General features: G+C 40.9%; 3 protein-coding genes across 5 annotated transcripts; all 3 read right to left on the bottom strand.

Annotated features, from left to right (window-relative positions):
* Positions 1 to 49: 49 nt before the first annotated feature.
* ndufb4 (NADH:ubiquinone oxidoreductase subunit B4) lies at positions 50 to 1,658 on the bottom strand. Its single transcript, XM_042705707.1, has 3 exons — positions 1,339 to 1,658; positions 612 to 755; positions 50 to 191 (listed from the first exon to the last, which is right to left on the bottom strand). The coding sequence occupies exons 1-3, from the start codon at positions 1,513 to 1,515 to the stop codon at positions 129 to 131; spliced, it is 384 nt and encodes a 127-aa protein (XP_042561641.1). The 5' UTR covers positions 1,516 to 1,658; the 3' UTR covers positions 50 to 128.
* Positions 1,659 to 1,839: 181 nt separating this feature from the next.
* Positions 1,840 to 5,809, bottom strand: cunh11orf65 (chromosome unknown C11orf65 homolog). 2 transcript variants are annotated; one of them, XM_042705706.1, is made up of 10 exons: positions 5,281 to 5,809; positions 4,437 to 4,480; positions 4,066 to 4,186; positions 3,809 to 3,901; positions 3,642 to 3,695; positions 3,337 to 3,546; positions 3,109 to 3,242; positions 2,676 to 2,846; positions 2,357 to 2,412; positions 1,840 to 2,218 (listed from the first exon to the last, which is right to left on the bottom strand). In XM_042705706.1, exons 2-10 carry the CDS (start codon positions 4,466 to 4,468, stop codon positions 2,073 to 2,075), a joined length of 1,017 nt encoding a protein of 338 aa, XP_042561640.1. In that variant the 5' UTR covers positions 4,469 to 4,480; positions 5,281 to 5,809; the 3' UTR covers positions 1,840 to 2,072. The 2 variants fall into 2 exon arrangements, with proteins under 2 accessions (XP_042561640.1, XP_042561639.1); XM_042705705.1 differs by having other exon boundaries at positions 4,437 to 5,809.
* A 103-nt stretch (positions 5,810 to 5,912) lies between these two features.
* On the bottom strand, positions 5,913 to 15,290 carry LOC122130875 (rho GTPase-activating protein gacF-like). 2 transcript variants are annotated; one of them, XM_042705703.1, is made up of 5 exons: positions 14,719 to 15,290; positions 13,230 to 13,360; positions 12,908 to 13,055; positions 11,210 to 11,255; positions 5,913 to 10,768 (listed from the first exon to the last, which is right to left on the bottom strand). In XM_042705703.1, the coding sequence occupies exons 1-5, from the start codon at positions 14,850 to 14,852 to the stop codon at positions 8,429 to 8,431; spliced, it is 2,799 nt and encodes a 932-aa protein (XP_042561637.1). In that variant the 5' UTR covers positions 14,853 to 15,290; the 3' UTR covers positions 5,913 to 8,428. The 2 variants fall into 2 exon arrangements, with proteins under 2 accessions (XP_042561637.1, XP_042561636.1); XM_042705702.1 differs by having other exon boundaries at positions 13,230 to 13,363; positions 14,719 to 15,289.
* Between the last annotated feature and the right edge of the window lie 7,048 nt (positions 15,291 to 22,338).

Raw genomic sequence — 22,338 nt, 5'->3', positions numbered from 1 at the left:
CCTTCACTTGCAGTTTGAATTTGAAACCAATGACAAAATTAAACTTTACTACAACTATTCAAGTTTATTTTGACAGTAATAGACTTTATACATATTTAAGAGACACGTCTGGACCTCAGCAGTTTGGATCAGTATGAGATCTTGTATTTTCGGTCATAGGTTCCAGCTTTGATCTGTTCCTCCCTCTTGTCCTGAGAATAATGAACAGCCTTAAGGTTAAAATGGTGGCATCAAATAATTTCACACAAGTAAACGGCACACTGACACACATGTTTTACTGCTGTGTCTGATGTAAGGAATGCTGCTGTGTTCATGTAAAACTGTGGAACATATATATTTCCAAACAATAACATAACACAAATACATAATACGGTACTATGATTAACTTTTGTCCACTTGATTCCAGTTTTAATTAAGTTCTTGCTTAGTTTCAGAAAAGCGAAGTAACTGTACAAACATGTAATACTGTCTCAATACAGTGTAGAATGACAAAACAAAAGACAGGAGAAAAAAATAGAAATACAAAGCCTCATCAAACGATATTCCCTACAACCTGATCTCAACCTAGGCAACTTCACGTCATATACATACACATAATTGAAAACACTTACCCTGTCTGTTTTAAAAACAGCGAACCAAAAGAAGAGGGGTACAACTCCAAACAGTGCCCCCAAGAGTGAAGTTTTAGCTGTGGGTCTGAAGTGCGGATAAACGTTGGTTCTTGCATATGTCCAGCGTGTGAGAGCAGGGTCTTCCTGTAAAGACATCACAAAAATGAATAAACTCCCGTACATCGTTAAGTTAAAATACAAATATGAAAATAGCAAGATACTGTACTCTCTCTACAATAAATAGCTGTATTAACTAGCCTAGAAAACGAAACAGCAATTGCTCTACCTAGTCAGTTTGTATCTGTGCAAAGTTAATTAGCAATCTTGCTGATGAACATAACGCCTTGACAGTAACGTAAATCAAGCTGCCCGTTAAAATAACAAAACAATATATGTTCAAAGATCGATACTTATTTCAGATATATAAGCGTCATTGACTTAGCGTTAGGACACGCTAACATAAACTAGCAACCGATAGCTAAATTCAGATAAGCAAGGTCACTCGTCCACCATGGCGTGACTTGGTAACTGGCCGTATTTCAGTAACACAATTGTTTCCCCCTGTACCGAAAAGATAAGCTATCTAAACATTTGAATGGCTACAATGAAGGAAAGAGTGTGATTAAGATAAATGACATCACGACTTATCAATCACTAGTTAGCCAGTTTACGTTTGCTTCAATACAACTACCTAGCAATAGTAGCTAGCTGGCGAGTACGTCCTTACAATAAGCTCTTTTCTGAGAGGATTGTTCAGCTGCAGCTGATATTGCCTCTTCAGATTTGCTCTCAAAGCTGCCCTCTCTTCTTCAGTACGTCGGTACTCTGGAGAAAGATTAAAATATTCCGCAGGATCTAATGTTTTTGGCCGAGAGGCAAAGGGTGACTCTCTGTAATCCGCCATGATGGCGTTGTAGTTACTGGTCGACAGACTCCTGCAATTGGTTAATCTCCTTCGCGTTTGTTTACGTAGGCTACCACTTCTCGCGTTGAAAAGATGTCGCCCAGACGGACTCGAAAGATACTAAAAAGTGTTTTTTCCTCACCTTCGACCTGACTAACCTAACAGACGTAAGTATCATGTAGATAATTAAGACACTGTATTACGAAGGCAATTTAATATAGGTTTCAAAATCATAATTTGTATGTCTCACTTAGCGTTCATGAGCATTTATCAAGTTCACGTTGACTTTATGCTCACCCAACACAGAAAAATTGGTGAGTGATGGAGTTTTCAAACATTTTTTTATCTATTGGTTCAGACAAATAATACAGTCATAATATGAAACTGAAATTAAGAGCCAACAGCAACCAAGTAATCCCAAATAACGCCTGAGGAAAAAAATTACAATTATACTGTTAGACTAGCCTACTTCTTTATTCCTTTTATGTTGTCAAGGTAAAACTCAGTTGTTTGGCATGAATGCGTCCGCAGCCTGAATTCCAGTCTGGGAGATGCATTCAGGAGGGGCCTGATGAACGGTCAGACTTGATTAGATTTGAGATTATGGGATGAAGGACACTGCTGTTGGTGACAAACTGGCTGTCATCCTGAGCCATCTGAGAAAATGCACACGGGTCATGTCTGGACAGCGCCAGTCTCTTTTCTGCAAACAGAAACAAATGTATTGTTCACTCACTGTGTCCTTTTGGCCAGCAGAGACTGCTATGGTACTGCTAAGAGATCACTTTGTCATGAAATATTAAAACAAGGTATACCAACTTTCTGGTCAAAAGTGGTATACCTTTCATATATTCAGATGACTGGCTGCTGCCCACTGTCTTCCATTCGTCAACATACCTGAAGAATTGTAAAATAATCTTTTAGTATGATCAAAGAACAGAAATGGAGGCACATGTCCATCAACAGTGTTAAACCTAAGAGATTTGATAGTTAATGGTTATTGATCGTGAATACAATCTGCCATTTCCATCTTTTTCACTATGAAAGTTCTATAACAGTCTCATCTGAGACAAAACATGAGCTGACTTGTTCTATTGCATAACAGAACAGAACCCTCAGAGCCAACCAATTGTTATAAAGAAAATATTTTGGTAAGTCACTTGTCAAAGTTGAGTGCATTCGTCCACTCCAGCAGCTCGTCCACTTCCCACTCGGCTATGAGGTCAGGTCCCAGCTGCTCCACGGCACACATCAAGCCGTATGTAGATTTCTCCACCAACAGGGCTGTCTCTTTGTGCTGGGTCCTAGCACACAGGACTCCCTCCTCATACCTGCACACAAACCAGTGAATTCATCTTGGGACAGTGTCACTAGATTTCTTTCTAGAACTAGACATTTTGGCTAACAAGATATGATTAGGCACTAGAGTGATCAGAATTGCAAATGTTTTGAGCCAATCAGTTTCAAATTGTTACATTGTCTTTACCCATATCCATATACCGTGGACATCTTTTTATATGAGGTACTGGTCTGTGCTAATATGCAAACGACAGCAGTGAACATTATTAAAGTGGATATGTTGCATTAACTCACATTTTTTTAAACCACTCAATCTTCTTCAACTTCTTTCTCTTTTCAACATCTTGCCGTCGCAATAGTTTGGTATGCCTGTGCTCCAACTTCTTCGCAGAGGTATCTAGAGTGATTGCATCACTAAAAAAATCAATCTGTAAAGAAAATATACAGTTGAAATTGAGCATAAACAGCAGAGGTTTACATGCACAGAAAACCAACGGAAAATGGGAGGTGACACAAGCTCACCTTTCCTGTTAGTAATCTCCATCCATTATTTTCAACACGCTTATACCAGCCTGACCTGTCATCATGGGCGACTGGGTGGTGGTTATGTATCTGCCTAGGAACAGGTCGCCTTTGAGACTCATGTGTGTAGTCTTTGGGACTGTTGGCGCATAAATCCACTATGGGGCGATGAGTGAAGATCTTATAGTAGATGTTTGGTGGAAAGGTGGTCTAGTAGGCAATATGAAAAAAAAAAACTATGTGATACGAAAGATATGACCTTGTGTTCACATTTTGCTCCACAATGCAAGTTAGGCTGTACTCACTCCACCCAGTCTAAAACGGATAAAGACCCCTGCCGCAGGATCAAGGATGTCAGCCTTGTGGAACAATCACATTTGATAATCAATAGTATTAGTGTTCAATAATCATAGATGGTAGAAATGTGTTAGTTTCACATATAATGTTTCACTTTTACTTAGGCCCCAGTTACCTCTCTGGGATTGACATGTTTCAGCAGGACACGTGGGTTTCCCTGGTTATGGAAGTTTACAAGTTCCTTGAAGTACTTGAAGACTTGAATATCCTAAATTACAAGCAGAACTGTCACCAGAACAAAATGTACTATAGATACTACATATTCTTACAGACGTAACCTTATTATATTATAAGGCTTTTATACAGATTATGATATATTTTTGAAAAATACTAGTGCCACTCTACATGGACATTAGAAACTGTAATATTTACAACATGTCTCCTCCATGTTTTCTTTATGACTCTGACTGCACACTGAATCTCATATTCTGCAGGGTCCAGGGTGCTGCTCTCCTCAGATCGAATATCTTCTTCTGGTTTTGAAGTGGCAGCACTGCAAGAAGACTTAGGGATTTTCAAAATTGTACACATCTGAATGCAATATATATCTTGGCATAGACTGGAGGGAGACTAAAAGTACCCTATAGGAATCACAGACAGGTTATCCGCCCTTTCTACAGATACATATGAAACCAAACACTCATTATTAAAGGCACAATAACATGATTGCACCACATATTTTGGGCCTATTAAACAGCTTTAAATAAGCAGTGTAGTTTACAATAATGGTTAATGATGCTAACCTTTCAGTATGCTTGTCATATTTCTTCCTCATGGTTGCAAAGGTCTGAACAAATGTGAGAAAACACATAACCCTGAAAGGTTCATTAGTGCACACTTCAATTAAAAATATAGCTCTGTGGTTGGCAGCACAATAACAGAAAATTGCAAGCCGCAATTGCGGGAAATCCTTGAATTTGCGTTGAATTTGTGAAAACACAAAATTGCAAAATCCTGAAGGGACTGTCTTTTGAACTACAGCACAGAGTTGAAGCTGCAGATGAATCTACGATTTCAGGTGAGTCAATCTACCCAAAACTATCCCCTTTATCCAGTCACGCACACAAGATTATACGTTCAATTCAAAGTCGGTCAAGTTACACTTGACAATGACCGTCATGAATTCGACCTTTACCCTTGTCGTAGTTCTTCATGTCCTCTATGTCACCACAGGCTACTTCATGGTATGCTAACTGATTATATGTTATAGAGATAGATTTCAGGCTAGGAGCTAGAACTTATACGAATATTAAACAATTGCTCTTTATCATAACCGAGCTAACTAAAAGGACCCAAATGTCATTGTTAAAAAGGTTTAATTTCCAGTATGTTCGGAGTTCTGGTAACGTTGGCTTAGGTTAACCAACCTTAAATAACATATACAGCTGTTCAAGACTAAATAGAGACAGATTTGTTTATCAAAGAAATAAACTGTATCGATCAGATGTAAAGGTTGCATCAAATTGTACACACAAATTCTTTTTCTACACTTCGCCATTGTAAAATGGACTACTGGACGATAGCTTCAAAATGTGTTATGTATGCAATGTGTGGTTTATGGGCTAAGTTATGTAGCGATGTGCCTACCTGGCACGCAGGACGCGGTGCTTCGTAGTTTCAGGAAGTCCAAATGTTTCCAGGCTTTTGTTACCTTAGCAACGGAAAGGCAAGAGGGGAGAGGACCTTTTCGTACAACTTCCTTCTAAGCTAAACATTTTCAACAAAAGTGAATGTTGCCTGTTGATTTACAGTTGTCTGTTTCTTAAAAGATTCATTTTAATGACATTGGATTAGGCAGAAACAATTGTTTCATACAGCCAAGGCTGTTCCCCCTTCAGATCTGTTTTTAACATTGCAGGTATTTGCTTTGGACAGCAGAACATGTCTGCACAGTTGCCTGACTTTGCCAGGGGGTTCTTGGCAGTTGATTTCATCCTGATAGCTACCAGCTACCATAATCAGCATTTGCCATTTAGAGACCATTTTAAGACTGCTTGAATCTGTACAAGCCTTAACATGTTGATAATGACAAAAGCCTAGGCTAATCCACTGTTCTTCAAAAACAGATGCAGAAATCCAGGCTTGTGCGAAATCCGTTCGCTCTGTCCTCTGTGAACATTGGGATGAGGCCCACAATTCCTGCAACACTTCACCATGAAGTAGCTGCTATTTTATACAAATAGTTTTAAGAGAACATCATCAGACTACAGGATCTTTAGTAATGGAACAGATCTTTAATATGACATCATCATAACCATGTTATGGTAGACGCCCTTCACACCAGATGTTGAAGCTGCGTCACCCAACCTCTCTTCCAAGTGATGATTTAGTTAGACCAAACTTTTGTTTATTTCAGCTTTAACCCACCTCTGTAAATACAATATGAGAATTGCCTTGGATACAGTGCATATGCAGCAGAGCACTGGGGCAAAGAGGAGAGCACATCAGAAAAGAGATAAACAAAATCTGAGGTTGTATTGGAAGGTCCTACTTATTATGGTTATGGTTTAGACTAAACTGTTAGAATTTAATTAAAGTGTTTTATAAAATATAAAAAAGTCATGAAATTACAGCTTAACAGATTTACATCAACTGATGTCCCTTACAATTTCACACTGATCCAGAAGATCTTTTTGACATATTGGTTTTTATGCAGTGCTTTACCATGCAAATGCTTATATTGTATTACTTCATCCATACATACAAAATCTATTCAACCCAATGCAATTGTAGTTCCTCTGGTAAATAGCCCACCGAACATTCAGTGAAAATGAAAAGTGTACAATAAATAAACAAAAAATAAACAGCTCAGATCATATTTCCACCTACAGCTCTGTCTCTTTGCCATTCTCATCATCATCAAGGTAATACTCATCGTCAGTCGTAGTGGAGTCGGAACTTGACTCCTCAAACACTGACAAATTGCAGGTGTAGCTCCTGGATGGCAGGTGCCCCCCTGGGAGACAGACTACCTTGAGAAGTCTGACTGCCCTGAGAAGATGAGCCGGGAGCTCGTGACAGACGTCTGGTAGTGGGTGAAAACGTGGGAGAGGGTGGAGGAGTAGGGTCAAGCTCATTTTCCCATGGACATGAGGTTCTGTCCAGACTAGCTGAGCTCCAAACCTGGTCAGGTGATACATTTCTCTGACCAATCTGAAGGGCTCTGTATCCGCCACTATGTGGGTCATCTGGGTTGACTATGGTCTCCTGAGTCACAATGTCATCCAAGGTCATGAGGTCAGCAGCAGATGTGAGGTCACTGATGCTGCTTGCCCTTGAGCTTGACCTTGAGATGCGTCCAGTACCTGAGGGTCGACTGGACTGTACACTAAAGACAGAGAAGGACCGCTTTGGGCTCAGACGGTACTTAATGTCTGAGCAAGAAGACAGCTGTCCTCTGCTGGGCTGCAGTACCTCTTGATCCAAAGCCTCGCTTAAGTGGTCATCATCCTTTGATTCACACAAAGACGTAGTTTTTCTCCTCGGTTGACTTCTGCAAGAAAAATGTCTTTCACTTTCTACATCCTCTGCATAAAAGTCCATGAGACTGCTGAGGTTGGAGGAACCTTTGGATGTTTTCCAGTTGGCCGGAAGAGTGGCATACTGGTTGACATGACTGCTTCTATGTATTTGCTGTGGTTTTGTTTTATGCTCACCCACCATTGCTCGAGGTACCTTGAAAAGTGACTCATCAGATTCATTTCTTTTCAGTGGTTTGGTTGATATCTGGTCTTGTATGAACAGACCAGGGCCAACAGTATTTTTAGAGACTGAGTGGAAGGGAGCCTCTCTATCTGCAGACTGCCTCCATGATTCCAATTTCCCTTGACTCCCTGGTACACTGGACCTGCTAGATCTCTGGTGCAAAGATGTGTCCTCTGTTTTCACACCTGCTTCCTCCTCACGATGTTTGACACTAAATGATTGTTTCAAACGATCTAACATATGTTCCATTCTACTGCCAGCAAAAATGTTCTTGGTTTTTTCAAAAGATTGTGTCAGTGGTCTATTTTCCTTCTCTCGAGAGCTACTGTCTCTCTGGTTCCTTGAAGAAAACAAACTCCACTTTTGGTTTTGTGAATCTGTTATATCCTTGTTCTTGCGTTTATCCTCTTTCTGACTGATACTAATTGGTTGATTAAGTTGAAGAGAATGTTTCTCAGTTGGTACAGGAGATAGTTTGCTAATGCTGTCACTTCTAAAAACTGACATCTTTTCATCTTGTTTATGAGTCTGTGTTTCAAACGTAAAAGTTAGTCTAGGAGATGTGCTCTCAATCCCTTTGGCATCTGAGATGTACTTTGAAGTGGTTGAAGCAGGTTGATTGGTGCATGGTCGAACAGTTCCCTGAGTTAACAATGGCTCAGATGTTCCAAGCTGTTGCATAACTTGCAACGGCTGTTTGTCAACAGCATTCAGTTGTTCCTCAGATAATTTCACCACCAAATATGGTAAACGCCGGGCGGACATAGTCGTCCTGCCTGCTTTCAGTGTATCTGAAGTGTTCACTGTGCTATCAAATGAGCCAGAGCTCTGCTGGCTTTGGGGAATCGGAGGAGAGGAGGCACTACTAGGTTTCTGCCTGGTAGAGAGGAGGTTGACATAAGGGGAGGGACTCATGGAGGACCTTTCATTCTTTTCAGAGCTATGGGAAGAGCCAAGTGGCACAGAAGTCCCAGTGGAGTCTGTTGTCTTTGAGATGGACCTCTGTCTTGCCTGTGTGCTTAGATCAAAATTAAATCGGGAGACTGGGCTGGAGGTATGCCCATAAGAATACTTCAGACCCCTTCCTCAGCTGTTCGTTCTTTTCTTGTGGTGGTGAAGAGACACGAGTCTCTCTTCTTTGTGACAGAAGCATAGAAGAAGGTGGTGTCGGTGAAGTGGGTGAAGTTGGACTGCCTAGCCTGAGGGATGAGAATGTGGTTGGAGCACGTATACCTCGCATGGGTATGGACGGGGATAGAGGATCTGGTGGCTCAGCTGGACTCTGAGATTGTTTCCTAGTTGGGGCAAGATCCTCCACATTCCTTTGCCACAAAGGGGATGTGGCAGCCCTCTCAACTGGAGTGCAATTTTTATCAGGAGAACAGAGTGTAATATCTGTGATGTTTGTCTCTCTGATAGACAGGGGCCTTGAGGCATTTAGAGAGCTCTGTTGTTCCAGTGTAGTTTTATTTCTGGCATTTCTTGATGCCAAAGGTGAAGTAAGGTTGGCTGGCTGATGTAAAGCATACTCTTCCCTGGGGGATACTGGGGAGTTGATTTGGGAGCTTATAAATGTGGATGGAGTGTTTGACCACCTGGACAACCTAGGTATGTCAACTGACTTGGCTTGTTGTGTTCCATTATTGTTTGATCTGGAATAACTGTTGAAATTGGTTACGCTTTGTGCACTTCTTAAAATATTTGCATCTGTGTGGTTGGTTAGTGTGTTCAGGTTACTTGAAGTGAGTCTGTCATATCCCTTAGGGATTCCACTGTAAATACTTGAGGAGTATGTGGGTGATGTTGTGCCCATACTGTCACTAGTCAACATTGTTCCAACTTTGTTGTTGTTTAGAAGGTCTGACACATTACTCACAGTACGCCTCACTGCAGAAGTGCGAGAGGGTGTACCTTGCAGTAGACTATCCCTCTGTATGGTATGTTGCCGTCTGAGCATGGATCCAGGAGCGGTGCAAAGTAGATCGTTTTTCGTAACATTCAGATTGCTATATCGTGGCGAGGTAAGTGGCGGCCCACTGTCTGTGCTGTAAGTTATGTTGAATTTAGGTGACTTAATTATTTCAGTGTTATTGTTAGAATACACAGACATACATGGTCTGAAACTCTCATGTTGTCTGTTCTCTGCGGAAGTTGAAAAGTGAAAGATCTCAGATGCCCCCTTCGCTTTGTCTATTGAGTTAGAGAGGGGTTGAGATGGGTTGAGATGTGACTTTGCCCTGTTCCTCTGTAATGTCGCATAAGACAGTGGTTCAGACATCCTAAACACTTTTTCATTTTGCGAGTTGGTTGGAGAAATGGGGTGCACTTCCGAGGGTGTACCTGCACTTTTGGAACTTAAGTTCATCTTCCTGAGCGAAAGAAGCATGCTGCCAGTAGTTGGAGTGGAGTTCAGGCAGGAAAACTGGCCTGTCTGACTAATACTCCTTGACCAGCGGAGGTCCAGAGAATGGGGAGACACAGGTCTCATCACCGTATCCATTGGTGAAGTTGGAGGATGGACAACGTCTGTTTTGCGATCTGTCTTTCCTCCACTCATCCCTGTTGAAAAAGTCTTTGAGAGACGCCGCTTTGCCGGCCCGTGGTTCCTCAGGTTGAACAGATTGCTCCCGCTTCGTGAATCAGTAGAACTTCTACTGCTGGTCATGGACAGGGCGTTCTCCTTATTGCTCACTTCTGGAAATACATCTCCTATCAGTGGTTTAGGGTCTCCACTGAAAGGTTGTTGGGGAACATCCCTTCTAAGGAAAGCTGAAGGTGGGTGGACTTCCTGCCTTTTTTTTTGCAGTTCCTGTTCTGTAGCATTTAAACTTACATCTGCAACACCCTGTTTCTGTTTTTTGTATCGGGCACTCCAGTTAGGGGCAAGTGCTGTCACTACAGAGGATGTAAGCATTTCTGGAGAGGAACGAGCCTGGCTGTGCTGTAAAATAGTCACCGTAGAATCAGAAGTCTGTGAAGAGGGAAGGAGGATTTCCTCCAAGAGCTTGCATGAAATTGGTCGGCAATCACTTTTGGACTTTGCACTGAATTCACTTCTCAGTTCATTTGGATTTGTGTGTCCTAGTTTTTTCACAGGGCCTGAAACTATAAATTCAGTGACCCTAATCTGTATCACTTTCTCTGTATATTGTGCACAAGGATCTCCTGTTTCTCTATGCCTCTTTAAGATGAAAGTGCGTTGTATCCCCTCTGTTAAATCCCGAGGAGTGTTTTCCGATCCAAATGCAGTCTGTGATTGAAATGATGTCTGCCTCTCATTCTCCAAATGTGATGTTGTCACCCCTTCCTTAGCTGCGCAGTGTGATAGTTCACTGCCAAAACCATTTTGTGGAGACTCTTCTTCATTTACCTGTCAGGACAGAGTACATAAAATGATGTCATATAAGTGACTCAAGGTGTAATCTTGGAAAAGCAGTTATAAAAGGCAGCAGTAATTTACAGCAGTAAGTAGACATAGACTGATGAGCATTTTAGTGGGCTTCGCACACCCTGTCCTGAAGTAGAAAATAGCCTGTACCACTTTTAAAACACAATGACAGCCCTACCTTACCATACCTGCCCACTCACTAAACATACAAAGAGGGAATGTCCCACACTGATCAGATAAACGTTTAGTCTGTGTCAACAAAATAAGGGTGTTATCTGTGAATCTGACACACAAACCAAAATGTATGACTCTCCTTTGTTCATGTCGACATAGCAAATGAAGAGTGGTGAAAGAAATTCATGATAATTGATTTTCAGAACCACAGTTTAAAAATAAAATAGTCAAGAAGCAGTGGTAACTTACCTCTGTGTTGCTGACTGTGTTTTGTACTGCAGTAGGACTATCCTCACTTGTTAAAAAAGGAAACAAAAGATTCACAATCAACATGGTCCACAAATACATAGACAGTGTAGTCCATTATATTGTAACGCGTATCTTGTTCTACATACTGTGCATTAATCAAGAATTAAGAATGTAATGAATACATTTTACACACATCTTTACCAGTATCATATATAGTTCATGTGGGAATGGGATCTCTTATGCAAGCTGTTTTGCATCTTAACATCTGCACTTTTAAAGCAATTTATGGGGCTTTAAATGAATCCAGACAAACAGGATTATCTGCATTCCAGCCTCCTGTGGACTGTGTACCTAGAAAACGACAGACAGCTTCATTCCAGGTTCTATGTCATTTACATTTGATAATTTAATCAGCCATGTCTTTAAAGTTACATGACGACATTTAAAGAAATTATATACACATCTTTACACAAATGTTGATAGCGTTCAGGAAGGAAGCCAGTGCTTCAGATCCAAATACACATGCTTCTGTGACTTGTCATGGACAGGTGACTGCTACATATATGAACTTTTGCATATGGTAAGAGATGTGGTTCTAACATCCACCACGTGTTCTTAAAGTGGGTTGTCTGTGTCATGCTGTGATAGATAGATGTGCAAAGGCCATTTGGCAACACACAGTTGACAAAACAGAGAGATCATTAATGCTGATATGGCAACGAAGTGGTTCTGTCAAATATTTGTTAAGTGAGGAGTAGATGGTGTGGACTGAGTCCAAATGAACATGCCAGTGAAGTCTAACAGTGTGCTCAAAAATGCTGCAGCAATAAATAATTTCCTCGTGCTTTTATAATCTGGGGTATGGGAATATGCTCAAACTGTACCTTACTTCATTCGTAAGTACATCCGCTACGCTAACCCTTGAAAAAAATACTTACATAAACAATTCTCAAAAGCATAAGTTCATGTCTAATCATTCACCTATTTCACATGAATAACTGACAGGTACTCACTGTAAAAGCTTTTTAGGTGTAAAGGCATATCTGATAATGCCCTTAACCCCCTGCAATCTGCTTTATTAACTTGTTATGGTTAATACCTGTATCTCAGAAAATATATCAGATGAGATTATGTCTCTGATTACCAATTACATGAATGCATCCACCCCACTACAATGATTCATAGTGTTACTGTTGGACTACCTGAGCACCTGAGCATGTCATATATGAGAGGGAGGCCTCATCAAAAAACAGTGACAATGACGACAGTATGAAATTGTCTTTGGGCTGAATGGAATGAATAGACTTTAGCTCAGTTATGTACAACCGATCGATGGTTCCAGTTAATTGGATTAAAATTCTTAAAATTGAATTCACAACTTCAGCAAGAGTGGATGTGAATCTTGCATGGTTCAGCTCCTTTTCACAAACAGCTACAAGAATATTTACAGTATTTACAATAATTACAGTACATATTGACAATCTTTTATAATATTTATGTTTCTTTTCTGGCTGACAAAACAAAGCCATACCTACTTTATTTGCCAACTCCATACGGACAGATTTCAGTTTCAAACAGAAATGTTTGTTGTAAATTATATGATTAGCACTATAATTGTCTCATAACCTATTCACAAAACTTAAATACAAATGAGCCTTGACAGATTTGTACATTTATGTAAGAACTGAGAGAGCTCACCTGAACTTTCCACCTAGGGCTGCCTGGTCTTGTTCAACTAAGGCGTGGTGAAATTGAAGGATTGAGCTAAACTTTGGAGGAGGATGAGTTTCATCCGGGCCAAAAGCTTTGTTGCCCTCCTTGGTTTGGACAGTCTCATTGAGCGATTCTGAAACACAACAAAGATTTGCCTAATATCACCTCCTGTTCCTGTTTATACCTTTAAGCAACTCTGAAGGGCTTTCTGCATTCATTCTTTAAGAGCTAAGATCGTACACATGCCTTTCTTTGTGACCTTTTATGCTTATACACTCCTTTTATGCTTATACGCACCTGTTCTTACCTGTATTTTTTGGCCGTTCAATGCTGTGTGACAGCTGTGCAAGGAAGTTGCTGTCAGGCTTATTTTTATGGTCTAAATCATGCTGATGTCCGTCCGTCAGCCTCGGTTCCACTTCCCTCACATCCCATAGTCTGCTAGGAAACATGTGAGCCAATCGACTTAAAGGTTACATTTTCTGACTACTCTGATGGAACCACTCCAAAATTGTTTTGTGTTATAATCGGTGCAATAATATTGGGCAAGCATTTATGAGAACATGATCCCTCTTTTATGCTCTCCGATGTTCTTTCACACCAGTGGCAGGACAGTTGAACTTCAGATAACATTTCATTTACATATTCAAATGCTTCAGTGCATTACTATATGAACTTAAAATGTACTTATAGTTGATACACAAAATGAACCTCATATTCTAGTTCTAGATATTGCATGAGGCTGAAATTGCAGCTGCCAAATTCTTTCAATCGTTATTTTGCTCTCAACCTGTTTAAACACTTATCTGAAGTCATTACCTGTCAGAGAAAACAGACTTGGCTCATGCAAATTAAAATAATAGTGTTGATAGTGTTAATAAGCCTTAGAGGGGAAATGCATGACACAAGATTTACCCTCTGGAAAGGGATCAACCGCAGCAATAACAAAACAGACTCTTAACATGGCGCGACATGTTCAGATAACGTGTAAACAAACATAATGTGTAAGAATCTATTCAGGACGATCTTAGGAAGGCTATTAGCCTATTCTTTTTTCGCTGAGACCTTTACATTAAATGTAATTGACCAATTGGATTGGTAAGACGCCAAAATGTGACATTACATTTAGTCATTTAGCCATTAACTCGACAGTGAGCAAATGCACAAATAGTAAGATGGGATTCTTCGTGAGTAGGCTATAATATCAGTTTTCTAGTCAGCAGTGTGCAAGAGTGACTTTTCGACAGGTGAGCACAAATGCAATTGGATCTGAAACAATGTTTTATTTGTATACAGCCCAACACTTGGCTTGTGTTGGCTTGGCGCAGATGTCAAGTGGCTGTTACATAAATGTGGGTGTTGTCAGTTCGAGGATAAAACTGTGAGGAACTTTACATAAGTTTTGAGGTTCCAGTGGCGCATTTTAACAGACTGTAGTCCGTAAGGTTGTTTTATAAGTAGGCTATTAATCACTGTTTGTTTTTATGCTTCAAATCTTTGATTTCAAAATACGGACGGCAAATAGCGTTTCATCTCACTCATGTTGACTGTTGCGTAGCGTGAGAAAACATCATAGCCTTGTCTATATGCTAGAGCAACTCATTAAAAAAGTTTAATGGAATAAGGCATAAAGTAACACAAACTAGCTTTTCTCAAACATGCTATCTATTGTATGTCTGACTGAGATTGGTTCACGTTAAAGTAGCCTTTAAAGTCGTCCGAGTAGCCTATGTGAATAAGCTAATTAGTCATGTTTAGTTTGCCATGGTCTAGTAGCCTGTATTATTCTCACTTACCTTTCTCTCTGAAAGGCTTTCCCGCGAAAGTCCTTGTGATGAAGGAAAACAGTTGGGATGTTCGCTTTCCCTTCCTCCGACACGCTTATCTCACTAATGAATTCACCCGTTGACATCCTACTGTAAGCTTCCATGCACCTCACCGAGCTTGTTCGGTCACCTCCCGCTAAAGCCGTCGGGCGTGTTTTCGCGTCATGGGCTGTAGTCTACTATGGGAAGGAAAGTAGCTACTGAACCAAAGTAATGAATACCGTTGGAAAAACTGGTTCAGACTCACATTCTTTGCGTTTGACCCGTGCTGTGTTCATCATCCCGGCAGTAGCCTACACGTGAAGGTTGGCTGAACGCACATCTGGCTGTAACCAGTTTAATGTTGCGTAAACACTGGTGTACTTTAGACTGTGGAAGATTTCCTCTCAGGGTAGATAAAGACGTATCTAGGCTACAAGGAAAGAGCTGCTGAAGTTATGAAAACGTTGACGCCCAAGTCGACATATGGGGGAGAAGTGTTGATTCTGGGAGAAATGATGAGGCCAGTTATCTTCACCTTTAATCTTTGTCACATTTACAATTTAAGGAATAGCTACGTCCCTGTATGTTTCTAATACACCTTTACGTGGCAATGACGTGGACTTGATCTAGTCAAACAGAGTAGTTAGAGTCGTAACGGTGCGTTTTCAGAAAATGACGACGGAGGGCGATGTTGTACTGTACGGTGCTAAGTAAAATTGCACTCATGTGCCCATTCCAGTCACAGCAAGTCAGCATGATTGCCTGTATGAAAAATACATTCTGGTATGACCAAAGTTAATTCCAGGTAGATTTAGGCCTTTGTTCTGAGGCGAGGTCAAGTCTAATAAATATCCATATGGACTATGGGTTTGGTTTATGGATAAATATAATTGATAGTGGATTACAACAGATTTTAACCAAATTAACTATTTTAATCATAGTGAATAGCCGCAATTGCATTGAATACTACTGTAAAGCATTTTTACAGTTTAGAAAAATTAAGCAGAATTAATATGATCTCTTGAGAAAGGACAGTTAATAGCTCATTGTGCATATTGTACATGATGTATACAAATATAATGACATTATTTTTTCTTAAATGAGAATATTCATCAACTATATGAGCTATTAACTTAGATCACTTGGAGCTGTCCATTTCATTTTGGAGAACAGTTGGTCTTTTATGACAGGGGTAGTAGACGCCTTAACCTCCCACTCCCACCAGCCAGTGAAAATACACAGCTGAGTATTGACTGAAGTCAGAAGATCAATTTTAATCAGGATTTTTTGGATCTGTAATTAAAAGTGATTGTTTGTTCTGGCATCCTGACTAATTGTGAAAAGATTAATGATAGAGGACTGCTCTTTTTTGTCGAATTGCTGGTAGTCATTAATTACCCTTATCAACTTGCAATGGGTGGGGCTGTAAGACTTGGGCCACTGCTGCAGCACTTCAGCAGCAGTGCATCCACACACACACACACACACACACACACACACACACACACACATTCATGTAAGTTCTCATATTGAGGAGGTTAAGTCAATGTAAGGAAATGTAAAATCAAGAAATCAGTTAAGTACAGCTTGATTCTTTGAGATGTAAAATGTTCCTTTTCTTTGATGTTGTGCAATAGATTACAAGGAGAATGTATTATATTACACTGAAGAATACTTCCCAAAGGCACTGCCGTATTTTTCAGGGATTTACTAGCCCTACCAATGCTGAGCTTTACTCATGTAGGGACTTGGCTGTAGCTTCGTAGGAAGTACTAGTGATAAATATCCAGAGGGTTGTCAAGAGAAGAGGTTTTACATATTTCATAAACTGCCTGTCATCTACTACATAAATTACTGCCCATCTTATGAAAATGCATTATCTCCTGGGGAGAATCTGTCAAGATCAACTCCTAACCGTGGATTGATTTTTTAAAACTACGCGGCCACATTAAGGCAGGTCATTCAGAGCACATTTTATGTCGGTAAGCATAATCAACTTTTTATGTATTCCCTACAATGTAATCATGCAAAACAATTAGAGAGGAATCTGCATGCACTGTGTGTGAAACAGAATGGGTTTTGGACAAATTATTTCGCTATAAAGGCTCACAGTCCACACCATTTACACTTGTGTTTTCAATTTGTATTTGGTCATTAAGTTTATTTAAACATATTACATTTCCATTTAAAAGAGTACATTTTGAGAGAATGGCAAGACTTTCATACAGGCCGCCTTTGATATTGTTTATAGATTGTTATTTGCTGGGACAAAGTGGAAAATACAGATTGATGGCAGATATATATTTCTGTGAGTTTCATGTCAAACCAAATACTACCAAATATTCATACATATTAAATGTGATGAAATGACAATTATGAGTATATGTTTGGTGCCTATTCATTTCTCAGTAAGCCTGTGTGTAGACAAAAGAGGCTTTTCCTTGTAGACAGGGAGAGTAATTAATCTGCCAGATAAGACTGGCACCTCTCTCTCTCTCTCTCTGTCGGTTCATAGGTGTTAATTCAATGCACTCTCAATCACGGATGTGGCAGCAAGTGACACATAGCAGCAAGTGGCATGTACGTGGCAAGTGGCAGCAAGTTATGTTGACATTTTGAGTCAATGATCATACTATTATTTTATTCAAATTGATATTTCATGTAACATTTGTACACTTGTATAATACTAGGGCTAGGGATAGGGTTAGCTTTAGCTCTTTTCCTGCTATCTTTGAACCAAATGAAATCAACTGAAATGCCTCTCTCCGTCATGACTGTGTACATTTCAAAGATCATAGAAATGGGTGCTACATACATATAAGGCTATCTGAAGTAGTAGCAATGACAGCATAGCTCAGTGTTGATTCATGAGATCACTAACCCTGGTGGCATCTGACTATAGAGCGCATCTAGTCTAGACTGAGCCCTGTCCAGGACCCACTGAGCATAAGTAGGTTTTATTGCCGAATGGAAATCCGTGAATAGTTGTGTATTGTGCAAAATGAACTGAATGGCACAATAAACAGATAGCCTGAAAAGCTATACATCTTTAATCATGTGAGCACAGTTTAAATAGCCACCAATATTCTTGCAGAGTCAGGCATAAATATACAATACGAACACAGTGTAAAAACTACTTCAGGGTCATTCTCTTGTGCTCTAATGCCATTTCTGAACTTGAGTTAGACTCTGAAGTTGGTCTCTGTTTTATCCATTAAACAACCAACTCACTGAATTAATGAAGAAATAATCTAATTTTGAAAAAGCCCACCTCCTCTATTTTCCTGTACTCTGGTTAGGAGCCTAGCATTCGAAGGCACATGGCTGGTGACTGAAAGTTTAACTGCCGGCAAGGGCAGGCTACAGTATTGACTACTGGGTAATTATGGCTAAGTGGTGACTGGCAGAGGTAAATGGCAGTAACAGATTATCTGTTTTGAAGAGATGCATTCTTAGAATCAATAAGAGTCCATTTGTGGAAATGGAGCAATTTGGGGCAAAATACACCCCTGTGCCCAGCTCCCGCAGTATCCACTTAAACAGAAGTGCTGTACTATAGTAGTTTCTATATATAAGGGAAGAGTGGAGGGGAGAGGATGGAGAAAAAGCAACACCATGAAAACATGCTTAATTTACTTGCTTGTTGCCAGATGAATGGGAGAAGCTCTATATTTTGCTCCATATTCTGCAGGAGTTAGACATGATGAGTGTAAGGGTGTTTCTCAAAAGCCTTTGATGAGCAAAGCATATTTTTTTTAGATATAGTTAGTAAGAAAAACATGAGACACACTCCAATGTGTGTGTTTTTGTGGGAATATTTTTTCTTTTCTGTATGTGTGTGCCTGTGTTTAATCAACTAGCACTGTGTTACATCTCTTTCTCAACTGTGATTGCTTGGCTGTCGAACAAATGTGTGCCTGGTTTCACGAGTTGCTCTGAGGCAGTGCAGCTACGCTCACTCCCCAGCCTATGCTGTAGCCTCATCACTGATTGAATTAGTCCTGAGCACCAGTCACTAGCTGATGTCACCCCGGTACAGCGCTGTAGCGGAGGCCGGCCTGGGTGCTGCTGGGAGGGGAGTTAGCATTAGCGCTAGGGCTCTCTAAGTGATGAAGAGGAGTGGTGCTCCGCTTCAGCCCGGTGCAGTGGGTCTCAGAGGGGTCATAAAGAAGGCCGTTTCATTAGTTGGAGACTTTCTCCCAGCCTGTTTTTACTGGCTTGTCCCTTTTTTCACTATTTTTTTTCTGTGGTCAATGTCTTCCATGGTTCATCCTCCCTAGTGGCCTCTAGGAAAGACTTGCGATGGCGCTGGGTTAATCAACCCGCTGCAGTTAGTCCTAATGGCCACCTTACAACATGACTTTACAAAAAGAGTATGCTTACATCTAACTATACTTCTCAATCAGTTTAATTGACAATCTGTTGGCCCACTCAGATGAGCTGCCTTCTCTGTGGAGAGAGGTATTAGTTTACTCCTGAAGGGGCCCAGAGCAAGGATCCTTCCATGTTTGGGGTGTGAAATGTGCATTATCAGGCGCTAATCTTCAGGCCATGAAATACGAAACTATAATAACAATGCTCTACAAGTGAATTATGGGATACAATGATACGGGTCAATGATCACTTGAGCCAAAGAGCGAGCCCTGCACGAGAGGCATTGGGTTTAGCATTCCCATAGATCTGAATGAAGTTGACGCATTGGGTATTTAATGGATGTCTGGTACTTCCTTTTAATGTTGTGGCTCATCTCCCATCGCCTCGGAGTGGCCCGTTAATCCAATCAGAGAAGAGGGAAGACTCATTTCCCCAGCAGACTTCATCCAATCAGAGAAGAGGGAAGACTCATTTCCCCAGCAGACTTCAGGGGCCCCTCGTTTGTCTCTGCCGGGGTCAGCGATGGCAGGCGTGTCTTTCTCACTCAACCCTCAAGCTGCCATTTTTCACAGTCTCCCCAGCGTTCCCTTACGTCTCTTCTGGGACTTGCCGATCAGTCGTCCTGGGGGAGAAAGTGGGAGAGGTGAGGCAGGAAGAAGGGGCAATTAATCTGAGGAATAACCCATATGTCAATACTGAGAGATGTATGAACCAGGGGTGTATGTAGTGAAGTTGGTTCACAGGATCGACGTCTCTGTGGTACTGTGGGTTTGCTGCACTCAACATTGTAGTTCCTTTTGTCAGAGCCTTCACAGGTGTATTTATGTGATATGTTTAGCCAAACTGTGTGTTGAGTGATTTAAAACCAGTCGGACACTAGGTGTATTGATTGGTGTGAAATGACAAATTCGTTCATACATAACTTTAGGCCCCTAGTAGGACCTGGTGTGTAGTTCTGCTAGATTTAGTGGCCTAGTTTACCTCAAAAAAATATTGTACAAACAAATAATGTATTTGCCTTGCGTTGAAGGGTCTTAGCATGTTATAAAACCAGCACAGACATCTCCATATGCACTCCTGGTGGCAGCCATCCAGATGATTTACCACACATCAGCATTGTTCTGATCTTGGCAAGCAAGCTTAAATCAACATCACAGTTTTTTGATTGCGTTAATAGATGGACTCCTGTTATTTGCTGATGTAGTTATATTGCAATAGCACTTAGTTGGAAAAATGACTGTGTAATAGTGTATACCAGTGGCATCAATTAATAGACTTTAGCTGGAGGCAAAATTGATTCATAAGCCATGGGTGGCGTCTCATTTAAAGGTGTGATTACCTTGAGGATTGTACGTTTATGTAATAAAGTAAGCACAGACATATGAGATCTCTGTGGGAAAGTAAATCAGGGAGATCGAAAGGAGTGAGGATTGGATGTGCAGATAAAAATAGTGTTAATTTCCTACTTTCTGCAGTAGGAATACACAAAGGACCACACCGCTATCACCGCTTTTTCCCAAAAGATATACTTAAATACATCCTAGATAATTCTAGATTCTAGATTCTAGAGACAATGTGAAAGAATAGAGGAATGAGCCCTGGCGCTTTGCTGTGTTTTCCAGGTCAGGACCCTATCAGGTGCAGGCCAAAGCACTCTATCTAACAAATGCTCTTTCAAAGGGAATAGCTCCTTGCCAGACAATACTCTGGCCTCAGAAGAAGGTTTGGCCAATAAAAGTGTCTCGTAGACACAACAATGCATTTAACCATAATCACTTAAAAAGGCTAGACTTCCCACCGGTGAGCGCGCAATAATATTAGATGTCTGTCTGCCCTCATGTAAGTAAATCATGAACCAGGGTTGATTAAATACACCACTGATTGTTTTATGTGGACAAAGAGATATTGGTAACAATAGACAGGAAACACCAGAGAGGGACAGTCTGGTGATGGTGCTGCTGCTGCCACGGAAACGGCATGAGGGGGATGGCAAGTATGTGGATGTGGACGTTATTGATGGTGATGCCCTGGCTGGATCTGCAGACTGGGCCGTTTGTCAGAGCCTTGCAGTCTCAGCACGGTCTGAAGTCACCTGGCCCAGTTACGGCTCACTTTCTGCGAGCTGCCCCCCCCCCCCCCCCCCCACATCACACTGCACTCAGCTCCTGTTTTTTGTGATTACCCGACATTTCTTGTCCCCCCCCCGCCCCCAGTTCCCCCGCAGCATTTCCTGCCAGATCTCTTTAATAACCATCCAGATGATGCTTCTTGTAATAATGCAGCTTCCGTTTTTATTGATAATGTGTCACAGAATCTCTTGGTGTAGTTATCGAGCACGTGGGCGACTGAATGGCATCCACTATTTGGGAAATAACTGATCAATAGGGAATAGAAAATTAAGTAATAGCATTTTTGTGTCGATGCATATTATAGCACACTTAACAGCCCATGGATCGGCATGACTCCACAGCCAGATCAATCCACATGCGGAGCAGGCGTCTGGCCATGACAATATGATTGGCTATCAGAATGAAGGAAGTGTGCAGGGACAATGCCACAGGCCTCCTCAGACATTCAGGTCCACTTTCAGACTCATGCTGGGCTCTTTTGGGGCTGATGAGGGACCTTTGTGGTCCGTCCTGCAGGGCAGAAAATACTACTGTTGGTATTATGTGTGAGAGATGAGAGGTGGCATAGGGAAGAGTGATTGGCGACTTCACAAAACAGCAGGGAGGCTTTTTTTCATAGACAAACCAGTTAATCCAACTGAAATGTATCATTTGTGGTTAATTTGACCAATCGCTTTACATCCACTTATATTACTGAAAACAGAAGAGATAGTATAATATATACTATAACAGAATGCAAAACAGGGAATAGATGTAATTCTTTTAAAATGGGCTATGGCCACTGTGTGTCAAGCATGCCAATTTGAGAGTGTGAAGAAAAAGAAACGCTGTAGTTACTCAAAAGTTTCAGTTAGTGTCCACCGAGTGTGGCAACTGGCAGTTGAGCATACTTCTCCCAGGGAAACAAAAGAAATGGTCCTTCCACTGCAATCTGGAACAAATATATTGAGGACTGTAAATATGGTGCCATTGTCAGATGGAAGAACATCATACGTGTAAAAGTCCATGTAAAAATATCCCTTTGAAATGGTAGTCCTGTGCCCATGCAAACAGTTACTGCTCTGAGTACAAAGGGGGGTTGGACATATTGTGAGGATAGTGAAAC

Source organism: Clupea harengus, unplaced genomic scaffold (genome assembly GCF_900700415.2).
Source record: "Clupea harengus unplaced genomic scaffold, Ch_v2.0.2, whole genome shotgun sequence".
Lineage (NCBI taxonomy): Eukaryota > Metazoa > Chordata > Actinopteri > Clupeiformes > Clupeidae > Clupea > Clupea harengus.
This window is presented reverse-complemented; position numbering and strand designations above follow the sequence as displayed.

Excerpts from the sequence above, each read along its gene's own strand:
- cunh11orf65 (XM_042705705.1), bottom strand. The coding sequence starts at position 4,504 with ATGTGTTTTCTCACATTTGTTCAGACCTTTGCAACCATGAGGAAGAAA. Across the intron at positions 4,187-4,436 it reads TATGACAAGCATACTGAAAG|TGCTGCCACTTCAAAACCAG; the intron begins GTTAGCATCATT and ends GTCTTCTTGCAG. Across the intron at positions 3,547-3,641 it reads TCCGTTTTAGACTGGGTGGA|ACCACCTTTCCACCAAACAT; the intron begins GTGAGTACAGCC and ends ATTGCCTACTAG.
- LOC122130875 (XM_042705702.1), bottom strand. The coding sequence starts at position 14,852 with ATGGAAGCTTACAGTAGGATGTCAACGGGTGAATTCATTAGTGAGATA. Across the intron at positions 13,056-13,229 it reads TGAACGGCCAAAAAATACAG|AATCGCTCAATGAGACTGTC; the intron begins GTAAGAACAGGT and ends GTTGTGTTTCAG. Across the intron at positions 10,769-11,209 it reads ACACAGTCAGCAACACAGAG|GTAAATGAAGAAGAGTCTCC; the intron begins GTAAGTTACCAC and ends CTGTCCTGACAG.
- ndufb4 (XM_042705707.1), bottom strand. The coding sequence starts at position 1,515 with ATGGCGGATTACAGAGAGTCACCCTTTGCCTCTCGGCCAAAAACATTA. Across the intron at positions 756-1,338 it reads CTCTCAGAAAAGAGCTTATT|GAAGACCCTGCTCTCACACG; the intron begins GTAAGGACGTAC and ends ATGTCTTTACAG. Across the intron at positions 192-611 it reads CTGTTTTTAAAACAGACAGG|GACAAGAGGGAGGAACAGAT; the intron begins GTAAGTGTTTTC and ends CATTATTCTCAG.